The sequence below is a fragment of the Melozone crissalis genome, unplaced genomic scaffold, assembly GCF_028551555.1.
Source record: "Melozone crissalis strain CALT ecotype California unplaced genomic scaffold, PUWL_Pcris_2 ptg000086l_1, whole genome shotgun sequence".
NCBI lineage: Eukaryota > Metazoa > Chordata > Aves > Passeriformes > Passerellidae > Melozone > Melozone crissalis.
In genome coordinates, this window is record NW_026535863.1 from 1,570,086 (window position 1) to 1,580,096 (window position 10,011).

A 10,011-nucleotide genomic window follows, 5' to 3' on the forward strand; every position below is an offset into this window, starting at 1 on the left:
TGCATGGCGGTGCCAGGCAGGCCAGGATGCTGGGCAGGCCATGTGAGCTGAGGTGCTTCCCTGGCATCTCCCAGGTGTTTCCTGGCCAGACTGGGATGTGAGCCTGGGCTGTCTCTGGTCAGCAGCTGCTCTTGTCCTGCCTGCATTGAGGGCACAGGGATGGTGTGAGTGGCAGTGGTGGCATTGCCACTCCCAGAAATGGCACTGGGCAGCAGGGAATCCTGGGGAGCAGTTCCTGCCCCAGCTGTGTTCCCAACCACCATGTGGACACCAGCTCTCCACAAAACCTCCCTGAGCAGATGGGCTGCCTGGGATCCCACTCTTTGCCCAAAAAGAGCTCTGATTCTGCATCATTCCCTGGCTCTGGGGCTGTCTCCTGCTCATGGAGGAAGCAGGGGATGAGGAGGAGGCTCAGGGGATGAGGAGGAGGCTCAGGATCCCAGGGTGCTGCTGCACCATGAGGAGCTGTGCCCAGAGGTGAGTCAGCATCACCTGCACCTCCCCAGCCCTGGTGATGGAGGATGTCTGACACCTTCCCCAGCTGGGCTGCCCACGGCCTTTTGCTTAATGACCCAGATAAAGCAGTTTCCTCTTGACAGTTGCTGTGACCTGTAGGATGGAGGAGGCTGTCCCAGGGCCATGGGGCTGTAGAGGGTGCCTGGTCTGTGTGTCCCTGCAGCAGGAGATGGCCAGGCTCTGTGCAGTGGCTACAGCCACCTCGTGTCACCTGCTGAGCACTCAGACATTCCAGCTCCCAGTCCCCACCATGTCCCCAGGATGAAGCAGGGGGATGTGATGGGGAAGGGCTGGGAACACAGGGCATGTGCTTCCATGGAGGTGGAGAGCATCTGGGGCTCCCCCAGGCCAGGCTGTGCCTGCCACCATAGAGTGTGTGTCCTCCCCTCAGGGGAGGCAGGTGGCCCTTGGTGCCATGCCTTGGTCACCAGTGTGGGCTGCAATGCTGCAGGGAGGGTGACTGTGCTGGCAGCTCTCCAGGATATCTGCCTGCATACAGGGGCTGAGGGTCCTGCTTCCAGGACAACTGAGCACTTAAAATCCATCCTTGCTTGCAGACCATCTGTGGGGGCTCCATCCAGCCTCATGGTGTCTCTCAGATCTGACTTTTCTTTTCCAGCTGCTTCTCCTCCGATGGCTCCATGCTCTCCCAGGAGCTGAGTCCCTCCTGTGTGGCCCTGCTGTGCTTCAGGACGAGGGCTCTGTGCTTGCTGCAGCATGGTCCAAGCCTGCTTGGTGTGCTGCAGAGTTCATAGGGGCAGCCTGGCAGCCCAGGCAGCTGCAGAGGACATGGACAAGGCAGAGAAGCCCAGTCCCCCTGCCAAGAAGCACGTGCGGCTCCAGGAGAGGTGAGTGTGCCTCGGGGTACCCATGGCACTGCTCATCCCCAGGCTCCTCTGACATTACTTTGCCAGCCCTCTGCCTGCAGCTGCCAGCTCTGAGTGTGGAGGCAGCTCAGGACAAATCCCAAAACCTTCAGTCCTTCAGGGCACTTTTCTTCCCAGCAGAATGGAGAAATGTTCAGCTATCAATCATAAAATGTTCAGCTAGCTCCTGTTCCTCAGTCTCCCCGTCTGCTGGGGTCTCCATCTGCCCTTTGCCCAGTGTGGGGTGGTTTTAGCTGGTGATGCAGTGGGGTGGGCTGTCCTTCTGTCCCAGGGTGGCAGTAGGTCAGCCAGGGACCCTGTGCCTTGCAGGAGGGGCTCCAATGTGTCACTGGTGCTGGATATGAGCTCTCTGGGGAACGTGGAGCCCATCCAGCCTGTCTGCACGCCACGGGACATCACACTGAAGTTTCTGAGGACATCCAGCCACGTGCTGAGCAAACAGGAGCTCCAGCAGCACGCCCAGAGCCTGGCACAGCTCCAGGAGGAGTTCTTGGTGCGATGATCACGATTTTCCCTCTCCCTCCTCACAGGAGGGGTGCCAGGGGCTGGCAGTGGTGGGGCTGAACATTGGGCTCTGAGCCCAGCTGTGCCCCACAGCCCCAGGGGGAGGGCAAGAGGTGTGGGCAAACAGAGGGGAGGGGTGCCCAGGTCCCACCTGGTCCCTGGTGCACACATGTCCTGTTGGGTCCCTGCAAAACCCTGTCCTGCCCTGCCATACCATGCTCTTCTCCCAGCACTGCCTCTCTGGAAGGAGTCCCCCCACAACTGGAGTAACGCCAGGACTCATCCCAGGAGCTGGCACCTCTGCTGATGCCCCTGGGCCAGCTCTGCCCTGCTGGGCAGCCAGGTCTGCCACCAGCAGGGGACACAAGGGGCAGCAATGGGCTTTTCCTCATGGCTGTTTTCTCCCTCTGCAGAAAATCCCACCCAACTTTGTGAGTCCAGAAGAGCTGGAAATCCCTGGGCGTGCTTTCAAGGACAGATACAAAACCATTCTCCCCAGTAGGTGCCACTGTGTCCCTTTGCCTGTGTTTGCCTGTGGGTGAGGGGTGGACTCAGAGCAGCCCCGGCACTGGGGTGGGCACCCCTGGGTGCTGTTGCTGCCCATGTTGCAGGGGTGTGCACAGTGCTGGGGTACATGGGGAGCTGCTCCTACCCAGGTGTGCAGCACTCCTGGGGCCTTCCATGTCCCAGGGGCATGGTCCTGAGAGGGTAAAGGCTGAGGGTGTTGTGGAGGGGCACAGCTGGGCTCTGGTTACCCAGCAATGCTGGGTTTTTTCTTTAGAAAATCTTTTAAGGTTCTGTGGATGTCCTGGGGATCACTGCAGGTGAGTCACCCCACCTGCTCACTCTGGCACCTGCAGGTTTGGGCTGTGCCCTGCCAGGGGAGCAAGGCTGAAGTGGGACAAGAACAGGCCTGGGGGAGGGTGCAGACAGCTCTGGGCATGGCATGGAGCAGGAGGACTCAGGCTCCAGCCCCTGGGGTTGAGGAGGGAGGATGGTCAGGATCAGTCCCTTGGGTGAGACCTGTGACATCTTGCAGATCCTGAGAGCCGGGTCTGCCTCAGGAGGGCTGGGAGCCAGGAGGAAGACAGCTACATAAATGCCAACTACATCACAGTGAGTGTCCTCTCCTCCCAGGGCTCTCAGGGCATCAGGCTGCAGGTGCCACACTGCTCACACATGCTGGGGCACTGTCACCTGCTCTCCTGTGGCTGCCCTGGGGCTGCAGACTTAACTTGCCACCCCTGCTGGAGCTGGAGATGTGGCTCCATGTGCACAGGGCAGATACACTGTTCCTGTGCTGGGAGAGTCTCAGGAGGGAGCTGCTCTCAGCTCCTGGGCACACTGAGCACCCCAAAAGGCTCCCTGGCAGTGGCTTCTCCATCTGCTCCTCACACACTGGCCCATTGTCTGGCACAGGCATGGGAGGCAAGCTGTGTCAGCAGGTTATGGCAGCTCAGAGATCCTCAAACCTCACTCATCCTCACTCAGAAGGGATTTCCTCTCTGCTCAGGGAGCTTGCTGCAATTTCCCGGGACGGGAGCTAATTAAAATGGGGTGTAGCTTATGCTTGGCACGTGGTGGGTTCCTTTCCAGAGACTGAGAAATCCCAGACCCTAGGGTGTTACGTAGACAATTTAGTTTTGATTCCATCCCTGTGCAAACCCTTCCAGGCTGCAGTCTCTGCCAGAGTGGGATCTCTGTGAGCCAGGTGCCAGCTTTGCCCTTGGGGCAGGGTTCTAGCTGAGCCACTGATCCCACTGCAGCACTCTGAGCAGTGAAAACATAGGCTTGGATTATCACTACTGCTACCTCTAGGATAGTTAGTAAGAAAAGAACTAGTAGAGTTAGGAGTGAAACTGCTGGTATTGCAGAGAATGGGGCTGCCCAGGGCCAGGGAAGCAGAGGGGAGCTGTGGGTGCTGTGAGTGAGCCATGAGGGAAAGCAGGATGTGGAAAGCAGCCCACAAAAAGTGCTGGCTGGGTTGCCACACAAACCCCTGGGAGGTGGAGCTGTCAGGAGGGCAGTCAGGAGCATTTCTCTGCTGGTGCTGCTTGTGGCTCAGACCCACAGCAGCAAGCAGCACCCAGCAGGGAGGGTGGAAGCTCCCTGAGACAGGAGCACTGTGCCCAGAGCTGCTGGGAGCTGCAGGGGCAGTTTGCCCACGGGCAGCAGAGGAGCTGTGTGTTCCTGAGGCAGCCTGGCAGCTGCAGAGCAGGTGACACTGCCACCCTGTCCCTTCACCCCAGGTGTGGCACACCCAGGAATGCTGGGATTTTCTTTACAAGATCTTTTAAGGCTAAACTAGTTAATTAAAAAATGACACCTAAATTATTTTCACTTTAACTCAATAACTCAAATAATTATCAAAGTCCACAATGTGGGTTTTTTGTCTAATTACAAAACACTACTTAAACTTACGAAGAAGAAGGTGAAGAATAAGGACTAGTAACTGGTTTAAAACTAGTTTATTTAGGTATATATATGTATATATATATTATTGTAGTCTATTTTAGTTATGTATATATTATTGTATTCTAAAACTCTAAATTTTCTACTCAGTGAAATCACACACTTCTAACTGAACACATTATCCTAGTGCTATCAATCAGCTTTGGAAGCCCTCTGTACAGCCCCAGGTCAAACACAGTGTTCTCCTGGGGGTCAGAGTTTGTCAGCACAGAAAGTTTAAAACTCTCAGCATCCAGAACTCCAAAATCTCCCCCTCTTGCTGCATCCCCTCTGCCTCACTTGACTGCTGGCAATGCACAAGCACTGCCCATCCCTGTGGCACACACACCTGCACACACCTGTGCCCACTCTCCCCTGTGTGCAGCTGGTATTTCCTGACTCCTTCCTTCCCCTTGCCTCCTCAGAGGTGTAGCAGGGCAGGAATTTGTGGGCACATCAGAAAATTGGCACCCCAGCCTGCCTGGGCATGCCTGGGAGGCACAGGAATCTGGGAGGGCTCTGCAGGTGTTTGATCACATCAGCTCCACCTGGGATTGATGTTCTTCCTGCTGAGGTGTTCCATGAAATGTTTCTGAGCATGGCTGTGGGGGGAAGGTGGAATTCCCAGGGTTGATACCCCCAGGGAAGGACACTCCTGAATGGAAAATCACATTTCCTAGGGAAAATAAATAATTTCAAGGCATGAAATTAGGGCTCTGCAAAATGTTCCTGAGAACATTCCTATTCCTTAGCTGGGCCAGTGCAACTTCTTGTGAGACCAGAGCATCAACAGATTGCTGGGAGGGCGTGGATTTTCCATACCTTTGGCAATTTTATACCAGGAGAAGTGTCTGGAGACAGAGGATGCCTGGAGCTGTGAAGCAGGGATTCCTGTTTGTCTCTGTGGAAGTTCCCCCACTGAGGAGTGCAGCTCCTGGCGTGAGCTTTGCCTTGCCAAGGCATCCATCAGCTGCTGGCACACTGATAGTGATCTTGGGTGTGCTAGGATGGACTTGCTCCTGGAGATGGGACCAGTGGGGTGGGGAGGATGCCTGATGGCTCCTCAGCAGATCTGTAAAGCATTTTAAGGACAGGTTCGGTAGGAAACAGTGTCTGTGGCTCTGAACTGTGGAGGAGAAAAGCGTGGTGAGGGCTAGAGTGAGCTGGACACAGCTCCGCTGCCCTCAGGGTGCCCTCAGGGTGGCCCGGTCCCTGACAGGCTGTGCTCGGCAGGGCTACGCGGGCCGGCCCCGGGAGTACATCGCCACACAGGGCCCCCTGCTGAACACCGTGAGCGACTTCTGGCAGATGGTGTGGCAGGAGGAGGCGCCCCTCATCGTCATGATCACCGAGCTGCAGGAGCGCAAGGAGGTACCAGGGAGCCTGCCCAGCCCTGGGCACAGCGGGACGGGGTGCTGATGGCAGCAGAGGGCTGTGTGAGGTCAAATGTGGTGCTGTGCACCCACTCACTGTGCTTCTGTCCCAGAGGGTTCCCTGATGAATCACAAGTGGAGGAGGAGATCCCCAGGGCTGCAGCCTTGGTGCTAGCTGGTTTTCCTCCTCACATGGCTGTGTGCTCTGGGCAGTCTTTACCAGCTGGATAATAAAGGGTTAAAGCTGGATAAAGGGTTTAGGGCAGCCCATAGGGATGGGGCAGAAGCAGTGGGCAGCAGTGCCCCCCTGGCCCCCCAGAGCTCTGCTTGGTCTGAGAGCTCTCAGCCGGGGGATCCAGCCCAGGGGAGAGGGCACTGCTGCCCACTGCTTCTGCTTCTGGGATGGGAGCCAACAGCACCTGTCTGGGGAACTGAGAACTGGAAACTTTCCTGGCCATGTCCTTGCTCCCTTCTCTCCCTTCTCTCCCTGCGCTCTGGGTCCTGCTGTGTCTGGAAGATTCCTGGGCTGAGCAGGGATACACATCCCTGGGGCCTGAAAGCCAGGGCAGGGCATGGGAGAGGGTGCAGGGGCAGGGATCCATCCCTTCTTTGCTCTCCCTCTGTATCACTCTACCTCCACCTTCCCCACTCCCCTACTGCCCCCAAGGTGAGGACCCCTCCCACCAGCATTGACTCAAGCACAGTTCCAACGTCCTTGAGGAGGGTCCTTGGGTGCCTTGAGCATCTCCACAGCCACAAACCTGCCTTGTTCTCCAGAAATGTGTCCACTACTGGCCCGAGAAGGAGGGCACCTATGGCCCCTTCACCATCCACGTGCAGGGGGTGAGCGAGTCTGTGGAGTACGTGGTGCGGGACCTCTCCATCCAGGTGGGTCTGAGCCTCATCCTGGGGGCACAGAGGGAGCACCTGGGTCCCAGCAGTGCCCCTGACACCCCTGGCATCTCTCTGGTGAGATGGCAATGCTCTGTGACAGGAGAGAGGAGGGTTCATAATTCTCAGGAGGGCCCTGCCAGAGGAGGGGTGTGCAGAGCCTGGGGAGGCTGGGAGGGAGCAGGAGCCAGCCCTGGGGTGCAGAGGAGAAGGGTCAGCTGGGCAGAGCAGCACCAGCCTGGTATTTTTGCACTGTGTCACTGGGCTCTGCCCCATGGGCTCTCTGTGTCACCCTGGGCTGACACCAGCCAGAGGATCTGGCTTGCTTTGCCTGGACTCCGGTGGCAGTATTGGAACACTCTGCATCTGTTCTCATCCTCTGGCTCTGGCCCTGGGGTCTCTCCCTCATGTCTGGCAGAGGCTCAGAGAGGGATTCAGAAGGAAAATGGCTGAGATGGGTGCAGGCTGCTTGAGCTCTGCTGAGCTGAACTGCCCATTTCATCTGTCTTGTGCCCTCACATCCCCATTTCTCTTTGTGCTGTGCTGGAGAAGCTTGGGAAGGAATGCCGCAAGGTGAAGCACATCCTCTTCCCTTCCTGGCCAGACCAGCAGACACCTGAGTCAGCCAAGCCCCTGCTGCACCTGGTGGCCAAGGTGGAGGAGGCTCTGCAGACTGCAGCCAGCCCAGGGCCCATCGTGGTGCACTGCAGGTAAGAGCTTGCACCTCACTGAGCCCTCTCTGTGCTTCTGTCCAGGGTCAATCCCCTGTGAGTCCTCACACACAGGTCCCACAGTGGTGCAGAAATCCCAGGGCACAGCCACCCTCAGCAGAGCTGTCCTGGCAGCAGGATGGTGGCATTAGAGTGGCATATCCTGCACTGGGGTCCAGCAGGTCCAGCAGGGTGGGAGCAGGAGGGGTCTGCATTTGGGACCCAGCCACCAGCCCCACCTCACACCCACAGCTCCAGCTCTGGAAGGTCCTGCTTGAGCAGGGAGATGGAACCAGGTGACCCCATGGTTGGTCCCTTTGAACCTGACCCATTCCTGCTCCCTCCCTATGCCACCCAGCATGGCCTGTGGCTTGGATGTTGCCATGTTTCAGGACAGCCCTCCTGCAGGAGGTGGCCTCTGCCTGTTCTCTCCTTGCTGAGTGAATCTGAGAACAGTGGAGCACAGCACCCAGCTGTCCCTATGGAACGTGCAGCATGCACTGCTGCAGGCTGAGTGCAAAGCTGGTGCTGGGGTTAGAGCCCAGCTGGGAGGGGAGGGGCTGCAGAGCCCCCTGCCCTGCACAAGGATGGGCCCAGACTGGTTTTGTGCTTGCAGAGCAACCTCAGCTGGGCTGTGCCACTCGGCAAGAGCTCCCTGCCATGGCAGAGTGATCCCAGCCCATGGATTTGGTGCCTGGCTCAGAACCTTGGTCTGGCAGCTGGGGCCAGGACCCCGCATCCCTCTAGGCAGAGATCCCAATCCAGGAGTGCAGCAGCTGAGCAATGCAAGCACAGGCAGTGGGTGCTGAGGGTGCTCACAGCTGTGTCTGCCCTGCAGCGCGGGCATCGGCCGCACCGGCTGCTTCATCGCCACCAGGATCGGGTGCCAGCAGCTGCAGGACACGGGGGAGGTGGATATCCTGGGCATCGTGTGCCATCTGCGCATAGACAGGTGGGTACACAGGGCAGGGGGCTCCCTGCTGGGTGCCAGCCTGACTGCAGGGCTGGGGGAGGGATGTGGCAGAGACATGGGGATGGCATCCCAAGGGGCACGGGGACTATTTCTGCTGGAAACCAGAAGGGTGGCTGGGGGATGCAGGTGAGTGGATAGCAAACAATTCCCAGTGCCAGGCTGGTTCTGCTGTCAGAGCTGTTGTAGCTCTGAGCTGAGGACACAAGGGAGGGAGAGGGGCTGTGAACCTGGCAGCCATCTGCTCCTCCCCTCCTGCTCAGCCACTAAATCCAGAAACACTCCACCTGGCCACTTTTCAAGAAGAACAGGTGAAAATTAGCACCAAATCAACTGCTAATCTCATTTTGAACAGCCCAGCAATGCTTCTGAACCCCTCTATTCCTTGGGCTGCTCTGCTGCCCGTTTCAGAGGCATCTTGACACGGCTGGTGCAGCGGGAATGTTTGTGCCCTGGGAGCAGAGAGTTGCAGCAGGGTTCTGTGTCTGTGAAGTGTCAGTGGGCCCTGCCTTTCCCTTGCAGGGGTGGGATGATCCAGACGAGCGAGCAGTACCAGTTCCTCCATCACACGCTGGCTCTCTACGCCTCCCAGCTGCCAGAGGGGGCAGCCCGCTAGTGCAGGGCTCCCGCCGGGCCCGGGGCTCCCTGCTCGGACCTCTCCTGCACCAGCCTGGGGACACCTTCACCAAAACCCCTCCTGTGCTGCCAGGCCACAGAGCAGCGGCATGAGCATCCCTCGGGATGAGCACAGCCCAGCCAGCCCAGCTGTGGCTTTGGACCCTGGGGATGAGCAAGGTGAGGTGCTGCACTGGCTGCTCCACGTGGCCACTGCTGCTGCCTCCAGGCAGATTTCACCCACAGAAAGCAGCTTTGGCTTTTGAGAGGTGCAAGATCCTGAACCAGAAGAGCAAGCTGTGTGGAGGAACTGCAGCTGGCAGAGGCTGGGAGTGTGGTTTGCTTTTCAGCTGCACACAAATGTCCACCCTGTCAGACACAGCGCTGGTGGAACTTCCCTGAAATAAACAGAGCCTCTGTCCTGGCTGTGCATCCTTGTGGGCAGGGCTGGGCTTGCTCCACACATGCACCACTAAACTGTTCTTGCTAAAGGCACATCTTGATGGCTTGGTACACAGCCACTAACAGCGTTCCACAGCTTGCTTTCCTCTCCACCTTCAGCCAACACCTCCTCAACAGCCTCAAAGCAGAATCATAGAATTATAAAGGTTGGAAAAGACCTCCAAGATCATCGAGTGCAACCTCTGATCAAACCCCACTGAGCTCACTAAACTGCATCATGAATTTCCATATATATTTGTTTCTTGAACACCTTCAGGGATGGTGAGTCCACCACCTCCCTGGGCACCCTGTGCCAGTGCTTGAGCACCTTTCAGGGAAGAAATTTTCCCCCATATCCAGCCCAGACCTCCCCTCTCTAGCAGGGGAGATTCCCAAGTGCAGTTTGCAAGTGATGTGTTCCCAATTGCCTTTTGTTACATGAGGGTGGGGATTTTAAATTCTTGGGGTTTTTTTCTGAATTAAGAACAAAATAATATTTGGGTTTTATTAGGTTGTCTTTTTAACTGATAAATCCAGAGAGGGAAATATAGAAGATGGAAAAACATTTTGTTGTAAAGCATGGAGATGGAAATACTCTGGGAAGTATTTTGAAGTACTATGAAGGTATCCAAAGCTGCCCTTGCCAATGGGCA

General features: G+C 57.1%; 1 protein-coding gene across 1 annotated transcript; it reads left to right on the forward strand.

The window, feature by feature from the left end:
• The first annotated feature begins 1,191 nt into the window (after positions 1 to 1,191).
• PTPN7 (protein tyrosine phosphatase non-receptor type 7) lies at positions 1,192 to 8,954 on the forward strand. The gene is made up of 9 exons (XM_054290749.1): positions 1,192 to 1,364; positions 1,713 to 1,896; positions 2,321 to 2,405; positions 2,947 to 3,023; positions 5,592 to 5,729; positions 6,509 to 6,619; positions 7,175 to 7,332; positions 8,171 to 8,284; positions 8,825 to 8,954. The coding sequence occupies exons 1-9, from the start codon at positions 1,234 to 1,236 to the stop codon at positions 8,916 to 8,918; spliced, it is 1,092 nt and encodes a 363-aa protein (XP_054146724.1). The 5' UTR covers positions 1,192 to 1,233; the 3' UTR covers positions 8,919 to 8,954.
• The last annotated feature ends 1,057 nt before the right edge of the window (positions 8,955 to 10,011 follow it).